The sequence below is a fragment of the Pyrus communis genome, chromosome 7, assembly GCF_041283825.1.
Source record: "Pyrus communis isolate YQ-2024b chromosome 7, ASM4128382v1, whole genome shotgun sequence".
NCBI classification, from domain to species: domain Eukaryota; kingdom Viridiplantae; phylum Streptophyta; class Magnoliopsida; order Rosales; family Rosaceae; genus Pyrus; species Pyrus communis.
In genome coordinates, this window is record NC_142571.1 from 10,977,636 (window position 1) to 10,997,855 (window position 20,220).

Sequence of the window (20,220 nt, forward strand, 5' to 3'; positions counted from 1 at the left end):
GGTTCTATTTAAATCAGAAAAGAGTCTTAAATAAGGAAGAGGTTTAAATAGGGCCAATCTATTTGTTTATTAGGGTTAATTGTAACCTAGTATATAAAGGGTTGCACTGGTGGTTTAAAGGTAGACCTTTTGCACGCTAATCAAATTGGGAGATTGTTTTATAAGGTGAAGGGGGAGAAACTAAAGGTAGTTAGGTTCTTAGTTTTATTGAGGTGATAATCTGAGAGCATAACATATCATTCATTCTTTCATCATGGAACTTTGTGTAAGCTTCACTTGTGAGGAAGATCATCAACCTGCGTGAATCGGTGTTCATCGAAGAGAAGGTGAAGAGGACGTGTTCGACAAGACAAGAGTATTTGATCAAGCTTATGTTATGGTGTAAGAAAGTATCAATTGAGTCTTGTATAAGTCCTTGCGTTTTTCTTAGTGAAATTGGCTGTGTGCCTTGAGGTTTTTCTCTCCTGTGTGGAGGGTTTTTTCCTCGTGCGAGATTTCGTACAAATACTCTGTCTTTGTTTATTTTCTCATTTTGTTGTGATTTAATTTTTGGTGTGAAGAACCAGGATTGAATCATATTTCAATCCTGCATATTGCTGTTTAACATTGATCTATCCAGGTTTGCAATTTCAGATATTACATACATAACTCGTAGTTTAGAGAAATAAGATAGGCATTTGAATTTTCATTCTGTTGGCTTTGACAAAACAAACTAGGCAAAAGAAATGGAAAATAATTTTTACACTTTTATCTCTCTGTTTATGTTTTGTATTTTGATTGAATATATAAAAGAGAATCAGTCAACATAAATAACATGTAAAGAGAGTATAAAGGTTGTGCATATAATTTCCCAAAAATAAAATTGACAAAATGAAATTAAATAATCTTATTTATTAATTTGTTTGGGGCAATACAGTAAATTGGTTGTCAGGTAAGGTAAACAAACGGTGGTGATGCACTTGCGTTATGATAAAGCAATTAAAACAAAACTCTGAGCTTGATAATCATTTACCGTGGCAAATTTAGGTTTTAGTTGGCTATAAATTTATAATATATAATTAATAATAAAATAAAAGTGATCACTAACCCTAATTTTCAGAGTTGTTTCCACATTAGGGTAGGAAACCACATGAGGCAAGAAAAGAAAGTTTATATATACATACGTAGCCCATTAGCTAGAGGTATCGACCAACCCCGCAGCCTTTTGTAAACCACTACAGTACTATTCTCCAGTTTCCAGATTCCAAAGCCCTAGCTATCACTGCTTTCCTTTTCCCAACCAGATGGAGTATGAACTGCCATGTGAGGGAAAGCTTCTTCACGACCTTGATGCTCTCTTCACTGACGACCTTGATGCTCTCTTCGCTGAAACCACAGCTTTCGATCCCGTCACCTTCTTGGAAGACATGAGTATTGATGTGCATGCCATGTCAACTATGGAGAAGAAGAAGCCTGTAAATCCGCCACAGCCGAAACGATGCTTTGGTAACGGGAAAGAGTTGAAGACGCTACTCCGGGTGCTAGACGACCTTCGCGCTCTCTACGCTGACGACCTTGATGCTCTCTTCTCTGAAACCACAGCTTTCGATCCCGTCACCTTCTTGGAAGGCGTCGGTATTGATGTGCACGCCATGGCAACTATGGAGAAGAAGAAGCCTGTAAATCCGCTGCTGCTGAAACGATGCTTTGGTAATGGGAAAGAGTTGAAGACGCTACATCGGGTGCTAAGTCCGCCTTCCAGTTATCTAGAAAACCTTAAGAAGAAGGAAGATTCAGAACGTGATCATCGGCAAGATTGGAATGACGAAGAGAGGATGACAAGGAGTAAGAGAAAGCTTCACCAGGGTTATCAAGATTACCAGAACCAGAGAAGGAAGATTCAGTTGCTTGACATCAAGGATTTGCCTAAGTCGGCTAAACCGCAAAGAGGGAACGTCTTCAAGAACAAGCTGTTGAAATCAAGAAACTGTCTCGCCTTCTGATTTCTTGGAGAGCTAATATATACAGATATATAGCATTATTCCTCAAAAGATGCTGACACATACTAGATGGGAGGCAAACAAGATTGCTCGTCGACTTCAACGCTTGGGTTTGTCTTTGGACCAAGAAGTAACATGGTTCGAAGAACCCATGAGGTTATTGTAGATCTCTTAATCGAGCATAATTTGTATTATTTGGTATGGGACACTCTTTTTCCCTTCGACCGGGTTGAAATTACCGGCAAGGTTTTTATCGAGGCCCAAAATAAATGTACCATATCCTCTTATATACTTGTATATTCATTCACTCAATTAATGAGTATCGTCTCTTTTCTGAAAAATATATATAGCATTTTGTATACTTTTATTCAGTGGATATCCTTATTCAATTCACTCATCAAGAGTTAATTAACAAAAGTCCCACACTGGAACACTTACCAACGTACAAATAATATGATTCACACACCTGTCTTTATCCTATAAATTAATTTGTCACTTGTCCCTAGATACTCTAGAGCGAAAGGGATCTATGACTTCAAAGTCTTCTTCGTCTGACCGCTAGTTTTAAGATTTGGAGGCGAGTACATTATGTAGATAACCAACTTGTTTCGGTTGTCACCTTTACCAAAAACACATGAACCGATTCTTGTTTTCTCTAATTTGTGTGCAGTTGATGGGCTTGGTCCTGGAGCAGTGTTTTAAAATTTAAGTTTAATTGCTCGAAGCTATTCTTCTTTTCGATTTCTAACCAATCTCCTTTATTTTTTTTTTTTACCAAAACTCCTCCTAGGATATGTTGTTCACTTCGATCAACTTCTTTCACCATTTTAGTCTCTCCAAATAACAACTAGAATACAGCATCAACAACAATATATACGTAGAAATGCACAAGGGAGGACATGAGAAAAATATGCAAAGCTTGGAAAGCAAGTTTTTTAAGAGCATTCATTAAACATACAGGATAATCAAAAGGAAAAATAGATAAAGAGAGATACATGTTGAAATGTGTCCAACAATTGCATGACTATAATTAAAAAGCAAAACAAATATCTGTTGCGCTCTTTATCACAACCATATAATTTTTTTGTGATTTTGTTGAAAAGGATTCCATCATCTTTCAAACTGTTGAGAAACACTCCCCTCTACCTCCCTCTATCTGTAACAGCTACCCTCACCAAACACGAAAGTGCAGGCCCCCCATCCGACCCACCAACCCTAATTCCTGCAAAAATGGAATTCGAAAACTGCCCTGCCAAGTTTTACTCGGAGCTGCAGGATTCAAAGCAGAGATGGGCAGAACCATCAATTGAATGCCCACATCCCACCCTAACAAACCCAAGGCCCCACCCTTTCGTGTTGGCTTTTACAAAACAAACCAGGCAAAAGAAATGGAAAATAATTTTCACACTTCTAGTTCTCTGTTTATGTTGTATTTCGACTGAATATATGAAAGAGAATCAATGAACATAAATAGCATGTGAAGAGAGTATAAAGGTTGTGCATATAATTTCCAAAAAAATAAACTTGACAAAAATGAAATTAAATAATCTTATTTATTAATCTGTTTGGGGCAATACAGTTAGTGGTGAGGGAAGGTAGACAAATAGTGGTGAGGCACTTGCGTGACGATAAAGCAATTAAAACTACCCAAGCTTGATGATCATTTACCGAGGCAAATTTATGGATTAGTTGGTTATAAATTTCTAATTTCTAATTAATAAAAAAATAAAAGTGATCACCAACCCTAATTTTCAGAATTGTTTCCACATTAGGGTAGGTAACCACATGAGGCAAGAAAAGAAAGTTCATATACAAATATAGGTAGCCCATTAGTTAGAGGTATCGACCAACCCCGCAGCCTTTACAAAAAAAAGGGGCTTCTGCGACAGAAAGGGAATATCGCAAAAAATGCTAAAAACATCATAAAAAGCTTTTAGCGATGGCCTTACGACAGTAATGGACACATTGCAATAAACCTATGTCGCAAATGTTTCGTCACCATATATGATGAAACTTGACCGTTGCAAGTACTATTTGCGACAACCTTGCGACACTATCTGAACCGTCATTAATAATAGATGGCAGGTGTTAAAATAAAAAAAATATATATCTGACGTCATATTTGACGCCAGATACAAATTATTCTATATAATTTTATAAACTAGAAATAAATAATTATTAAAAATGAATAATCTATAAATTATGTAAATATCTGTAAGCTAGATATGAAGAATTGTTATTAATAATGAACTATAATTAATGTAAATCATTATACAGTGTATTATCATATACAAGTACCAATAAAACTATGAAAGCAACACTCCACTTTTACTTAAAGTTAGTTGAATGGTCCTATACATTATACATCCATGGCATCATGTAGTCGTTAGCCAAAGCCTGCAACAAGTGACATTTTTGGTAATTAATCCCAATTTAAGAAGAATAATTGGGAGTTACCTTGTGGGTGAGGATTTGATGAGGAGTGATGAAAGAGTTTTGAATAAATATTATTTTGATCACCCTTGACCTTGATTGAGCTGTTATTGTCTGTTGCATGATCATGGGAATCCTGGTATGCCTCGAGTGAAATTTTGTCCTTCTCACCCTAAAGTTCATGTGTCACCTTCATAATTTTCTTGATTATTTTTGGCTCCACAAATGCCCCCACACCTGCTAGGTTACTCGCAGGAAAGGGCAGCAAGTGTAGAGATCTCCAACTTTGATGTAGATTCCCGCTTGGACTTGGAATTAGATTCTTCTAGGAAAGGGAAATAAATCGTCTCCAAAGCCTATTTAAGCCTACATTAAGTAGGGGATTAAATCACCTTCGGAGGACAATTATTTATCCCTCCAAGAAAAAAAAAAAAAGCCTAGAGGATATTTGTTCCCCCTATTCTAGCACTCTTCTTTGCTTGCCCGTGCAAAGAACCATCTTTTGTTGATTTCTTTATCTTCTCTGCGCCACACCAATGTAAGAAAAAATTAATTTTCTTTGTCTTCTTCTTGGGCGGTGCTGCCATAGGGCAGCCGTCAGGGTGGTGCAGCACGTCGGCTGGCAGGGGCCAAGAGTTGGCTTAGCATGGACCGAAAAGGTCTTGTGGTAGGGGCCACAGCTTATGCTGCTTGGCTTGACTGAAGACAAGGGTTAGCTCGGCATGGGTCGAGGAAGTGGCATGGCATGGGCTATGGTTTGGGCTGCCACGTCTGGATTACTTGCCAAAAATGAGGAAACTGCTTGAGTTTCATTTCTTAGCTGTCGTAGATGGAGCAATCAAGGATAGAGCTGCCAAGATTGGAGTTACTAAAGATGAAGTGTCGGATGAGTGAACTGTTGAGTGCGAAGTGGCTGCTGCTTCCTGACCATTTGTTGCTTAGCTGGTCTTCAAGTATTCAATCTTTTGAGCTGTGTGGTCTTCTCGCACTAGAGAGCTTACCCAAATGGGTGTCGGGTAATTTATCCTTTTGCACTAGTGAGCTTACCTAGATGGGTGTCGGGGAATTAGTCTACCCTCTCGCATTGGAGAGCAATTAGTTTACCTTTTCACACTGGAGAGCTTACCCATATGGGTGTCGGGGACTCGATTTACCCTCTTGCATTGGAGAACAATTAGTTTAACCTCTCGCACTAGAGAACAGACCTATATGGGTGTCGGGGATTGGTTTACCTTTTTGCATTGGAGAGCAATTAGTTTAACCTCTCGCACTGTAGAGCAGACCTAGATGGGTGTCGGGGAATTGGTTTACCCTCTCATACTAGAAAGCAATTAGTTTATCTTTTCGCACTACAGAGCAGACCCATATGGGTGTCAGGGAATTGATTTACCCTCTCACACTGGAGAGTAATTAGTTTAACCTTTCGCACCGAAGAGCAGACCCATTTAGATGTCGGGGAATTAGTTTACCTTCTCACATTGGAGAGCATACCCATATAGGTGTCGGGGAATTGGTTTACCCTATCACATTGGAGAACAGACCCAAGTAGGTGTTGGGGAGTTAGTTTACCCTCTCGCATTGAAGAGCAATTAGTTTATTGTCTTTCACTGGAAAGAAGTTCCATATGGGTGTCAAGGAATTAGTTTACCCTCTCACACTGGAGAGCATGGAAGTCATCGTTATGAGCACTGCTGAGGAAAATTGGATTGTTAGACAACTGAAATAATCCTCAACCTATGAGGTTTTGTTCAGCGATCTTCTTAAAACTTCGAACTGCTTATGGAATTCGCGTAAAGGCGTACGTAGGGCACGGTGAGCTGCTCCTGGACTTTCTTCGAGTATTGCACCATCGTTAGATATTTCATTGTGTGTATTTTTTAGGCTTGGTTGGTGATCAGCTGAGAATCTCAATGGATTGCAAGCTTCTTCACTGCTAAGTCTTTTGCTAGTAGAGGCTGCTAATAAAGCCTTGTCTTCTGCTCTGTCGTTGGATGCTTTGAAGTTTGGAGTGTCACGGCTTGGTCGGTGCGAGCCACAGGGTAAGATCAGCACGACTAGGAGTTGTGGTGCAAAATCGACATAGTTAGGAGCCATGGTGACAGATCAGGGGCTACTAAGAGTCGTGGAATAGGTAGGCACTGCTGTGAGTGCAGAGTTGGGGTTGGCTTGGGCTAGGTTCAGTGTAGCATGAGGAATTGGACTATTAGGTCTATGATGCTTGGCTACTGGACAAGGCCTGCCCCCAGTTCTTGGTAGTTGGGCTGGTGTGTCTTTCTGGTACTAGTCTGCCCCCGGCACGCCATTAGGCTAAGCTGTTGCATTTGTCAGAACATAAGTAATCTTTGTATCCAACAATCTATGTGGGATAGTCTTGTCTGCTCTATCTTGTCAATGAAAGATGACCAGCTTATGTTGGTCATATCTCATTGGAGTGCCTTGTCAGTAGCCTCGTTGCGCTAGAAATTGCGCAATCATTCGATTAGGAGCCTATCAATTTCTTTTTGAATTTTCCTCTAGTGGGGCAACATAACTCTCAGTTGACCCTAGTCGTGACTTACTAGTATAGGTGTTCTTTTATGTGTTTGGCTTGTCTATGCCGCAATTGCGATGCATGTGATACATTCCTAGCAGGCAAGTGCATTTGTGGCAGGCTGCTGGTTGAACTTGAGCCGAATTGTGTGACTGTTTTTCTCCGTCCGTCATGTTGCCTACTCCGATGTGAGGTGAATGATGCTCCTTGTGAGCCTAACCACGAATGAACATTAGAAACTTACAGATCGGGAATCCGATATATGGATCTTCCTGAATTGGATTTCTTAGATTGTAAAATTAAACGTTGACCGCCAGTTGAATTTGTGAATTGGTGGAGATCCAGCCGTTGGATCATAATGAAATTTTACTATGTTGTTCTAGAAGTATAATGTGGATGTTGAGAAGTTACAGATCATAAATCTAATTGGCGGATCTTCCGGTTTAGATTTCTAGGGTTGTGGACCCTATCCTCAATCTTGATCGATGGTTGACTTTTTAGTCAACTAAACCGAGTTCCTAGCGTGCCGTTTATCTTAGAGTGTTGTTGGGTTTTCATGGAGCTTAATGGGCTCATCGTGATGACGTGTGCCTTGATTTATGTAGTAATGGCACCATATTTAGTTATACTTGTTTATTAAATGTGATTTCTATTGAATTGTTATTTTATGTTATTTTTTTAGCCATCGATCTATGCTTATTAATTGTGGTTGGGCTATAGCTTGGAAATGTTTATGAAATGTGGGTTGATTTGTATGATTGATCGAGGTATGTTATGCCTTTCAGCTTGAACAGATTTTGTTATAGGTCGAGTTGTTTTGAACAGTGAACTACGAATGGCTTGATCCCTATTGAGGGTACGTAGGCAGTCTAATGAGAAGTTAGATGCAACCATTAAAATAAATGAGGTTAAATTTTAGTGGAAAATCGTCAAAGAAAGAAATGTTAGAATGATTATTAACATAGAGGGTAACAATAACCATTTTGGCCTACCACTAAATATAAATTCCGAAATAATTTTTTTTGGTCGGGGCGTTACAGATATTATAGAGAGTTGTGAATATATGGTTTCAAGAATACTAAAACAAAACAGAAAGTTAAATGAACAACATGAGGTAAAAAAGTTGGGAGTTAATCTATGACAAAAATGGTGAAAGTTTAGGGATTCAGAATCTACCACAAGCAATTCAGTTTTGGTTTCAATGCATTCAACGGACCCTTTCGATTCTTTAGATAATTTCCGTATCTAGGTCCTTGTCAGGCATGTTAGACCGTAGTTTTCTTAAGTGTTTGATTCTCTTCTAGTTCAGGCAGAGGTTGTATACTCTAGCATGCAGTATGTCTCTGTATGCTCTAAAAAATAAGGGTACCAAGCAAACCATTATTCTTCGTTAGCAATACTATAATTTACCACACTTAAACATTATAAAATTCACACACAAGATTCACTAATTGGTCGTAGTGCGCTATATGCAACTTTTTATCCACATTAGAACATTACACAGCAAACCTACAAAGAAGTTTTCTTTAAGTTTTCTTAATTATTGTGGGTTTGAACGAGATAGACTTTGAAGTGGCACAAAATTTAGGAAAAATAATTGTTTGAGATGCACCACAAATAGTAGAGGAATTTAATATTAATGAGTGAATTTCCAAATGGGACCTTGTTTTGTTCTTTAAAGCATATTTTTAGTGTTTTAGTAGTTTTATAGTGCGCCTATTTCATTGATAGTGTTCCTGTAATACATTTTGGAGTATTCAGAGCATCTCCATTCGGAAATACAAAATGTTTGATATTTTACATTTTTTGACCAAAAAGTTCTCAAATGGTTGAGATGTAAAACAGAATGAATAGTGACAAGGTAGGAAGGAAAATATCTATAAAGAAGATGTCAAGTTAGAGCTGTTGCATAAAAGAGAATGATATTCCGTCTCGATCGGATTGCAATGATTCATCTTTCATGCCTCCAAACTCAAACTTTCCTTCTCACAATACTATAATATAATACCTTAATAAAAACATAAAGTCATATATATATATATATATAAAATAACATAACATCAAAGTACATATATGATAATGTAAAGTTAAAAATAATTGTACTTGTTGCAGTCTTATTAGAATAGGAAAGTGATTGTGTAAATCCTAAAATATTTAGGATATCCTTATGGGATTCTACCATATCTTTTAGACTAGATATTATCCTATTAGAGTTGTAATAGAACAGTGCAAATTTGCGTGGACGTTGCCTACTATGTCTCATCTAGATCCTTGTACCGCACAAGTGTGATAAGCAAGTGCGATGAATTCTAGCTTTCAAAATGTTGCTCGAGATGCATTCCTCTAATCTAGCTAAAGTGACGAGATCATATACCAGCTGCAAACATGCTTACAAAGATAGACGTACTGAACGAATGTCGAGTCAACATCTTGAAGGATGTGCCACCTTTGTTGGATGGTTTGTCCATCCCTGTTGGACGGTCTGGTACACCGGTGGATAGCCAATCGATCTATCTTGGCTTGAAGCACGACACATCACTCGATTCATAGGATTCACATCCCTAAAAGAGAAAGATCACGACACAAAATGAATCCATACTCGATATCTGTCTCAAATTCGGCAGCATCTCCCTATGATTCCCGAAGTGCATGATGTAGATATTACAAAAAAAAAATCTAGTATACATTCGAAGAACATTAGGGGGTTACACAATGGAATTTTTGAAGAAAGAAACTTAGCCAGGCTCATCGTAAACCATAAACACATACTAATGCCTGAACTAGACAATTCAAGATTCAATTAGACTGCGGAGCCGCGTACTGCGTCTACACGTGCGTCTGACAGAACCATAAACGGGTCTAAGGTTTCTTCAAATTTATTATACATATATTATTAACATAATTAACTTCGTATAAATGGTTACAAAATTCTAATAGTGCTGCACAAATTAAATTCTCCTATTCTACATATATTCAATAACACAAACTCAATATTTCACATCACACATAGTTTCAACATATATACATATCACAATTAAATAAATTCAAACATTATACTTATAATTAAGAGACAAAACATACCTTTCCTTAAACTTCCAATCCAATCACAAACCTACATAAATCAAAATTAACTAATCACACATTGAAGACAAAATTAATCAACAAATAAAAATGAACTAACCACCCATTAAGTGGGAGAGGAAGAGATGAATGACAGGATGTGTGTCTTTATGTGTGAGAGGGGCAGGGGGAGAAATGAAGAAATGGGGAGAAAGAAGAAGACACGGACCTAATTCATGAGTAACGGTTTGCGCGACGAACTACTTCACCGAGCAACCACTAAAATATCATTGAGCAAGGGCTTCACCGCTGCTTTTTAGCACATCATCGTGGTCCTTTGCCCAACGACCCGCAATAGTAAGCGACAAAAAAGTTCAGTGGGCAAAGGGACCCACCCAACGAACTAGGTATTCGCCCTACAAACCTTAAGGTATTGCACACTGTATTTTTCCTCAAACCTTAAGGTATTGCACACTGTATTTTTCCTCTTAGCGCCAAAAATTTTCCTGACGGATAAAATCTTGCCCTACGAATACTTTCCATCTCGTAAAGGTTTTCTATAAACTCTAAATGTTGACCTGATTTTCCCTACAAGTTGAATATTTCGTCGGGTAAATAGTTTTTTAACGGACAAAAACTGTTCCGTCAAGCAAGCTTTTGTAGGTTAAGTCACATGTGTGTTGGAATCACCACTCTTCTAAAAATGTTACCATAAATGTGATCATATGAGATATTAAATAAAGTAACTCGTATTTCAGTGAAATAAGACATGCATTTGAATTTTCATTCGGTTGGCTTTCACAAAACAAACCAGGCAAAAGAAATGGAAAATAATTTTTACACTTCTATCTCTCTTTTTATGTTTTATCTTTCGATTGAATATATAAAAGAGAATCAATCAGCATAAATAAAATGTAACGAGAGTATAAAGGTTGTGCATATAATTTCGCAAAAATAAACTTGACAAAATGAAATTAAATAATCTTATTTATTAATTTGTTTGGGGCAATACAGTAAATTGGTCATGAGGTAAGGTAAACAAATGGTGGTGATGCACGCAACGTGACGATAAAGCAATTAAAAAAAAACCCCGAGCTTGATGATCATATATACCGTGGCAAATTTAGGTTTTAGTTGGTTATAAATTTATAATTTATAATTAATAAAAAAATAAAAGTGATCACTAACCCTAATTTTCAGAATTGTTTCCACATTAGGGTAGGAAACCACATGAGGCAAGAAAAGAAAGTTTATATATACATACGTAGCCCAATTGCTAGAGGTATCGACCAACCCCGCAGCCTTTTGTAAACCACTACAGTACTATTCTCCAGTTTCCAGATTTCTAAGCCCTAGCTATCACTGCCTTCCTTTTCCCAACCAGATGGAGTATGAACTGCCATGTGAGGGAAAGCTTCTTCACGACCTTGATGCTCTCTTCGCTGACGACCTTGATGCTCTCTTCGCTGAAACCACAGCTTTCGATCCCGTCACCTTCTTGGAAGACATGGGTATTGATGTGCACGCCATGGCAACTACGGAGAAGAAGAAGCCTGTAAACCCGCCACAGCCGAAACGATGCTTTGGTAACGGGAAAGAGTTGAAGATGCCGCTCCGTATGCTAGACGACCTTCGTGCTCTCTACGCTGACGACCTTGATGCTCTCTTCGCTGAAACCACAGCTTTCGATCCCGTCACCTTCTTGGAAGGCGTCGGTATTGATGTGCACGCCATGGCAACTATGGAACAGAAGAAGCCTGTAAATCCGCCGCTGCTGAAACGATGCTTTGGTAATGGGAAAGAGTTGAAGACGCTACATCGGGTGCTAAGTCTGCCTTCCAGTTATCTAGGAAACCTTAAGAAGAAGGACGATTCTGAACGTGATCATCGACAAGATTGGAATGACGAAGAGAGGATGACAAGGAGTAAGAGAAAGCTTCACCAGGGTTATCAAGATTACCAGAACCAGAGAAGGAAGATTCAGGTGCTTGACATCAAGGATTTGCCTAAGCCGGCTAAACCGCAAAGAGGGAACGTCTTCAAGAACAAGCTGTTGAAATCAAGAAACTGTCTCGCCTTCTGATTTCTTGGAGAGCTAATATATACAGATATATAGCATTATTCCTCAAACGACGCTGACACATACTAGATGGGAGGTAAACAAGATTGCTTGTCGACTTCAACGCTTGGGTTTGTCTTTGGATCAAGAAGTAACATGGTTCGAGGAACCCATGAGGTTATTGTACATCTCTTAATCGAGCATAGTTCTAATTTGTATTATTTGGTATGGGACACTCTTTTTCCCTTCGATCGGGTTGAAATTCCTGGCAAGGTTTTTATCGAGGCCCAAAATAAATGTACCATATCCTCTTATATACTTGTATATTCATTCACTCAATTAATGAATATCGTCTCTTTTCTGAAAAATATATAGAGCATTTTGTATACTATTATTCAGTGGATATCCTTATGCAATTCACTCATCAAGAGTTAATTAACAAAAGTCCCACACTGAAACACCTACCAACATACAAATAATATGATTCACACACATATCTTTATTCTATAAATTAATTTGTCACTTGTCCCTAGATACTCTAGAGCAAAAGGGATCTATGACTACAAAGTCTTCTTCGTCTGACCGCTAATTATTAAGCTTTGGAGGCGAGTACATTGTGTAGATAACCAACTTGTTTTGATTGTCACCTTTACCAAAAACACTTGAACCCATTCTTGTTTTCTTTATTTTGTGTGCAGTTGATAGGCCTGGTCCTGGAGTAGTGTATTAAAATTTAAGTTTAGTTCCTCGCAGCTGTTCTTCTTTTTGATTTCTAATCAATCTCCTTAATTTTTTTTACCAAAACTCCTCCTAGGATTTGTTGTTCACTTTGATCAATTTCTTTCAACATTTTATTCACTCTAAATAACAACTAGAATACAACATCAACAACAATATATACGTAGAAATGCACAACGGAGGACATGAGAAAAATATGTAAAGCTTGGAAAGCAAGCTTTTTAAGAGCATTCATTAAAGAGAGATACATGTTGAACTTCGTTCAGCAATTGCATGTCTATAATTAAAAAGCAAAACAACTGTCTGTTGTGCTCTTTAGGGTTTAGGACCGATACACAAACCCACTTTAGATTCACAACCATATAATTTTTTTGTGGTCTTGTTGAAAAGGCTTCCATCATCTTTAAAACTGTTGAGAAACGCTCCCCTCTACCTCCCTCTCTCTGTAACAGCTACCCTCAGCAAACAAGAAAGTGCATGCCCCTCACCCAACCCACCAACCCTAGTTCCTGCGAAAAATAGAATTCCAAAACTGCCCTGCCAAGTTTTACACGGAGCTGCAGGATTCAAAGCAGAGATGGGCAGAACCATCAATTGAATGCCCGCACCCCACCCTACAAACCCAAGGCCCCACCCTTTCGTGTTGGCTTTGACAAAACAAACCATGCAAAAGAAATGGAAAATAATATTCACACTTCTAGTTCTCTGTTTATGTTTTGTCTTTGGATTGAATATATAAAAGAGAATTAGTGAACATAAATATCATGTGAAGAGAGTATAAAGGTTGTGCATATAATTTTCAAAAAATAAACTTGACAAAATGAAATTAAATAATCTTATTTATTAATTTGTTTGGGGCAATAGAGTAAATTAATCGTGAGGGAAGGTAGACAAACGGTGATGAGGCACTTGCATGACGATAAAGCAATTAAAACTAAACACCAAGCTTGTTGATCGTTTACCGAGGGAAATTTAGGGATTAGTTGGTTATAAATTTTTAATTAATAATAAAATAAAAGTGATCACTAACCCTAATTTTCAGAATTGTTTCCACATTAGGGTAGGAAACTGTTGGTATTCACAAGAGTTTACTAACTCAATACCAAAATATGTGGGTGATAAGTTTACAAACTTTATCACACCTCTCACTTTCACTCTCAATAAAATTGGACAAAGAAATAGAGAAAGGAGGGAAGCAACAAGCTTTGAAAAACACTTGGACTTTGATATATGAAAAGAGAGTTTACAAACTCAATAGCTTACAAGCTGAAAATGAGAATGGGAAATGGGATTTGGATGATATGCTCTAAGGCTTAGCAAGATGGCCTATTTATACAAAAACTGAAAAAATAAACAATCGATATAATGAATGATGGTGTTCCACATCTTTACACCCTTTCAAACACATGCAGCAACTTTGATAGTTGGCATACACATGCATTGCATCATGGCAGGTTGTAATACCTTCCTTTCGACTAACACATGGAGGAACACTGCTGTCTTCCTGCTAGCACATCACATGGCAGCACACTTGCTGTCTTTCATCACCATTTGGCTGAATAATGAAGGAGCAATGATGATTATATTTTGCTGGAAACAATCTGTAAAGAGAGGTTAGCATCACATGGACAGATTACATGACTTTTAATTTGAATTTCCAACATGCCCCCTCAAATTAAAACGCCTTCATGCCTAGCATTTCACGTAACAGTCGGAATGATTCAACTGGTAATGGCTTAGTGAAGATGTCTGCCACTTGTTCCTTCGTGTGACAATAGAAAAGCTCAATTGTCTTTTGCTTCACATGGTCCCTTAGAAAATGGAACCTGGTATCAATGTGCTTGCTCCTTCCATGTTGAACAGGATTCTTTGCAAGCTTGATTGTAGACATGTTATCCACATGAATCACAGTCGATTCCACTTGTGGATGACACACTGACTTCAACAGATTTCTTAACCAAATTGCCTCACACACGGTTGAGGCTACAGCAACGTACTCGGCTTTATACGATGACAAAGCAACAATTGATTGCTTCTTTGAAGTCCATGAGAAAGCTGTTGATCCTAGAAAAAACACATAGCCAGTTGTGTTTTTCCTTTCATCTTGGTCACCTCCCCAATCACTATCTGAATAACCAAATAATTTTGCATCTTCACCAAAATTATAAAATAGACCATAGTTTAGAGTACCTCTTATGCACCTCAAAATTCTCTTGGCGGCCAGCCAATGAGACTCCCTTGGTGTTTCCATGTATCGACTCACGAGTCCAACACCATAAACTATATCAGGTCTTGTGATTGTAAGGTACCTTAGGCTTCCAACCAAGCTTTTGTACACGGTTGAGTTTACAAACTCACCTTCTCCTTCCTTTGACAGCTTCAATCCAGTTGCAACTGGAATGTTGACTGATAGGAGCATATTTAGGCGACTTACTTAGCTTGTTTTCGTGCATTTATATTGTTAATTCATAGTTGTTTTTGGCGTTTAAGCCATTTTCGTGTGTTTTTAGGTTCATGTGGCTAAAGAAGCAAAAAGATGCATTTTGGAGCATTTTGGAGCAAAATTGGACTTGGAAGGGATAACTTATACTTGGAGCAAAAGGAATGGACGAAATTGAAGAGTTGATGTCACAATGATTCCTACTTGAAGTAGCCACACACCTTCCACATTTCAGCCACATGCACTTGTTCCTCCATCATTGCACCAACAACAACCTTGCCATGCACTCCCTTTAATTAATTCAATCTAGCTGTCATTCACATGCATTTCATTCATCATTTCTACCCCCACATGTCCCTTTAATCATTCAAACATGCACTCCCTTTAATCACATGCATAAATCAGCCACATGCATCTCCCATCACCATATCAGATTTCCATCATATTCACATGCATTCCATCCTTTAAAACATTGCACATGCACTCCCTTTAATTAATTAAGCCACATGCACTCCCATCCATTTCATCATTGCAGCCAACACATGCTTTCACATGCATTTTCAGATTGTCCCCTTGCACATGCAGCCACATATTCATTGCACATGCAATTCCAACCCACATGCATCCTTTAATCATTCAAACATGCAGCCACATTCCTTCCTAGCTGTCATGTTCCCCCCATTTCACCTATAAATAAGCATCCATTGCATTCATTCTCATTCATCCTTCCACATTTCAGAATGTAGACATCAAAACTCCCTTGTGCCGTGCCCTCCTTTACAATCCAAACACCATCCTTCCATTTCCACCACTACCCAAACCATTCACACCATCAAACTATCCTTAGACCTTGTGCTACAACGAAGAGGAAGAGAAGAGTGCCTAAACGTTCATACAATTCAAGTTTGAGTTGTTGGAATGTTTAGGTGTTTCTTTGATTTCAATGTTTAATTTCAATACTCTTCGTTTTGTACGAATGAGGAATGGAAGATAAGAGGGCCTAAACGTTCATACAATTCAAGTTTGAGTTGTTGGAATGTTTAGGTGTTTCTTTGATTCTCTTTGTTTTGTACCATGAGGAACTAAAACCCCCTTGGCTAGGGGGTAATTCGAAATATATGTTTATGCTTGCATTTTGATTTGATTACTTCTAATTGCGTTTCATAAGTTGTGGATTCAATTTGTTTAACCGTTTGATTGATAACTTATTTATGTATGTTTATTGAGAGTGCACGCTTAATTTTCATGCATGAATATGACGCTAGAATATAAGTGAGTTTCACCTAATGGTTACGAACTTATATTCACAAGTAGTGGAGGTTGCTTATAAACAATCGCGTTAAACGAATTCTTGGCATAAGTTTCATGCAATCATAGTAACGAATGCCCCGTCAACACTTATAATTTTCATAGAGCGTAATGATTCTTGCTTGTATCTCTATTATGCAATCATGTAGGGGACTTGTGGGGAATGTTTTGGGTTGTCGTATGCAATCATCCAATTCAATAACGTTAGGAAGATTTGAAGGTTAATTAGTGCATCACGGTTAACTTGGGGTGTTGAGCATTAATAATTTATTGAAATGCAATTGGAAATCGTTTTATTTTGCAAGTGTAACATGTGTGGAGATGAACCCCTTAGCTAGCCTTCCATCCATATTTTCATCACATTCATCTTTACTATCTGTTTTTACTTACAATCTGTTCTTTTAGTTTAAATTCGTCAAAATCTAAATCCCCCTTTACTTTATTGTCCAAATTAGTTAGAAAGTGTCTTAGTTTGTGTTTATAAGTGTTGTGATTAAATTTGTTACATAAATTCGTCCAAATTCACCAAAGTGCTCAAAACTGCCCAGAAAGTGATTTTAAGGCAGTTTTGAGTGTTTTGGGTGATGTTTGAGTCTTTTCGTTTGTTTTAGTGTTTTAAAGTTTAGTTTTGCATTCTTTGAGTCTAGTATAGTGTTTCATATTGTTATTTTACGTTTTTGAGTCAAATCCAAGTGGTTAACAATCCCTCCTAATCCCCGGTCTAGAACGATCCCTACTTATACATATACTACAATTTGACGAAAAGAGGGTTTAATTTGTGTGCGTATAAATCTCGCATCATTGACAATATTGCACTTGTCCATATTGAATTTCTCCAATATATCTCTCATGTACTTTTGTTGAGAGATGTAGATACCGTCACTTTCTTGCTTCACCTCTATGCCATACACATGCATTGCATCATGGCAGGTTGTAATACCTTCCTTTCGGCTAACACATGGAGGAACACTGCTGTCTTCCTGCTAGCACATCACATGGCAGCACACTTGCTGTCTTTCATCACCATTTGGCTGAATAATGAAGGAGCAATGATGATTATATTTTGCTGGAAACAATCTGTAAAGAGAGGTTAGCATCACATGGACAGATCACATGACTTTTAATTTGAATTTCCAACAGAAACCACATGACACAAGAAAAGAAAGTTCATATACATATATACGTAGCCCATTAGCTAGAGGTATCGACCAACCCCGCAGCCTTTTGTAAACCACTACAGTACTACTCTCGAGTTTCCAGATTTCTAAGCCCTAGCTATCACTACTTTCCTTTTTCCAACCAGATGGAGTATGAACTGCCGTGTGAGGGAGAGCTTCTTGACGACTTTGATGCTCTCTTCGCTGACGACCTTGATGCTTTCTTCGCTAAAACCACAGCTTTCGATCCTGTCACCTTCTTGGAAGACTTGGGTATTGATGTGCACGCCATGGCAACTATGGAGATGAAGAAGCCTGTAAATCCGCTACTGCCGAAACGATGCTTTGGTAATGGGAAAGAGTTGAAGACACTGCTCTGGATGCTAGACGACCTTCGTGCTCTCTTCCCTGACGATCTTGATGCTCTCTTTGCTGAAACTACAGCTTTCGATCCCGTCACTTTCTTGGAAGACGTTGGCATTGATGTGCACGCCTTGACAACTATGGAGAAGAAGAAGCCTCTAAATCCGCCGCTGCTGAAACGATGCTTTGGTAATAGGAAAGAGTTGAAGACGCTACACCGGATGCTAAGTCCGCCTTCCTGTTATCTAGAAAACCTTAAGAAGAAGGACGATTCTGAACGTGATCATCGGCAAGATTGGAATGACGAAGAGAGGATGGCAAGGAGTAAGAGAAAGCTTCACCAGGGTTATCAAGATTACCAGAACCAGAGAAGGAAGATTCAGGTGCTTGACATCAAGGATTTGCCTCAGCCAGCTAAACCGCAAAGAGGGAATGTCATCAAGAACAAGCAGTTGAAATCAAGAAAGTGTCTCGCCTTCTGATTTCTTGGAGAGCTAAAATATACAGATATATAGCATTATTCCTCAAACGATGACGGGAGGCAAACAAGATTGTGTGTCGACTTCAACGCGTTGGTTTGTCTTTGGACCAAGAAGTAACATGGTTAGAGGAACCGATGAGGTTGTTGTAGATCTCTTAATCGATGATAGTTCTAATTTGCAATTATTTGGTACGGGACACTCTTTTTCCCTTCGACCGGGTTGAAATTCCCGGCAAGATTTGTATCGAGGCCCGAAAATGTACCATGTCCTCTTATGTGCTTATATATTCATTCAGTCTATTAATGAATATCGTATTCTTTCCTAAAAAATATATATAGCATTTGTATAGTATTATTCAATAGATATCCGATGAGTCAATTTCATATTATATATTTTACCCTACTTTTAGTATGTTTTGATAATTATTTTGAAAGAATTTTGATACTTTAAATTGTATTTTCAATATAGGACTTTCGACTTCCTCTGGAGCAAAACATTGCCAAAGGGACGAATTTTGGAGTAATTCTAGTTGGAGGACGATCGTGAGTCACTTGGTTTGATTGTATCAAAATATTAGATTTTCTACCAAGCGATGATTTTCTGGCAATAAAATAAAGGAGTAATGCGTAATTTGGAATAGTGACGTTTTGGGCTTGACTTGCATTTTTGGAGTCTAAGATGATCTCGGATGGGTTCGTGGCCTTCTGAAGATGTGTCCAGAACATTCTTATCTTTAAAACAAGCTATCTTGGGCCAGATTTGGAGGAGATTTGAGGTTAAAACGTGGCTAGACAGTTTCTGTGCACATTCTCCTAGTTTAATTAGGACTTTATTTTCTAAGATATTTTATTATTATTTAGTTTCCTAGTTGGAATAAAGGACCTATGTTTTAGGGTATGTGCAACGGCTTAGCAAATATATTGCTTTGCCGTTCTTAGTTTTGGGAATGGCTTTCTTTTATGAAACTTTGGAGACAAAAAAATTTGCTAGGGTTCTTGAAGATTTTCTACTTTAAGGTGTTTTCATTCCTTTTATTCTTAAAAAACTTTTCTATGATTTCAATTATGAATATGTGAACTAAATCATTTTGCAAGGGCGAAGCCTTAGCATGAATATGTAATTTTTTTTTAATTGCTTATGATTGATTGCATGCATACTTTGAATTATTGATCACCGTGATTAAAACTATCTAATTGTCTTAATGCCTGATCACCATTAAGATATTTAGAAAAGTAATTTGAAGCAATTTTGGTCGGAAGGTTCCCTGAAATTGACATTGGCTTCTTGTGATTAATAATTGTAATTTCACTTAAGATGAACACCACATCTTAAGGGTTGCATGGTTTTTCAAAGGGTTTTCATAAAGCATAATGAGTCTTTCATGTTCAGATTTGATCCGAACGTCCGGACGGGTTGCATGTTAGATATACGTTCTATGTTGGAGGTTCCAAGTAAAATATAAATTAGGAAAACCTAACCTTCAAAGTGGCATGTGTAGATCATAAGTACTTGGTAAAAATACTAAGGATTGCTAGGTGATTGTGACATCCCACATCGCCCAGGGGAGTGATCCTTAAATGTATATTCCCATCCCTACCTAGCACGAGGTCTTTTGGGAGCTCACTGGCTTCGGGTTCCGTAGAAACTCCGAAGTTAAGCGAGAAGGGGGCT

At 38.0% G+C, this 20,220-nt stretch overlaps 1 protein-coding gene across 1 annotated transcript; it reads left to right on the forward strand.

The window, feature by feature from the left end:
• The first annotated feature begins 1,189 nt into the window (after window positions 1-1,189).
• LOC148695714 (uncharacterized) lies at window positions 1,190-2,291 on the forward strand. The gene has a single exon (XM_088696248.1). It carries the CDS (start codon window positions 1,284-1,286, stop codon window positions 1,980-1,982), a length of 699 nt encoding a protein of 232 aa, XP_088552374.1. The 5' UTR covers window positions 1,190-1,283; the 3' UTR covers window positions 1,983-2,291.
• The last annotated feature ends 17,929 nt before the right edge of the window (window positions 2,292-20,220 follow it).

Bases quoted from the DNA above. Each gene is read 5' to 3' on its own strand.
- LOC148695714 (XM_088696248.1), top strand. From the start codon at position 1,284: ATGGAGTATGAACTGCCATGTGAGGGAAAGCTTCTTCACGACCTTGAT.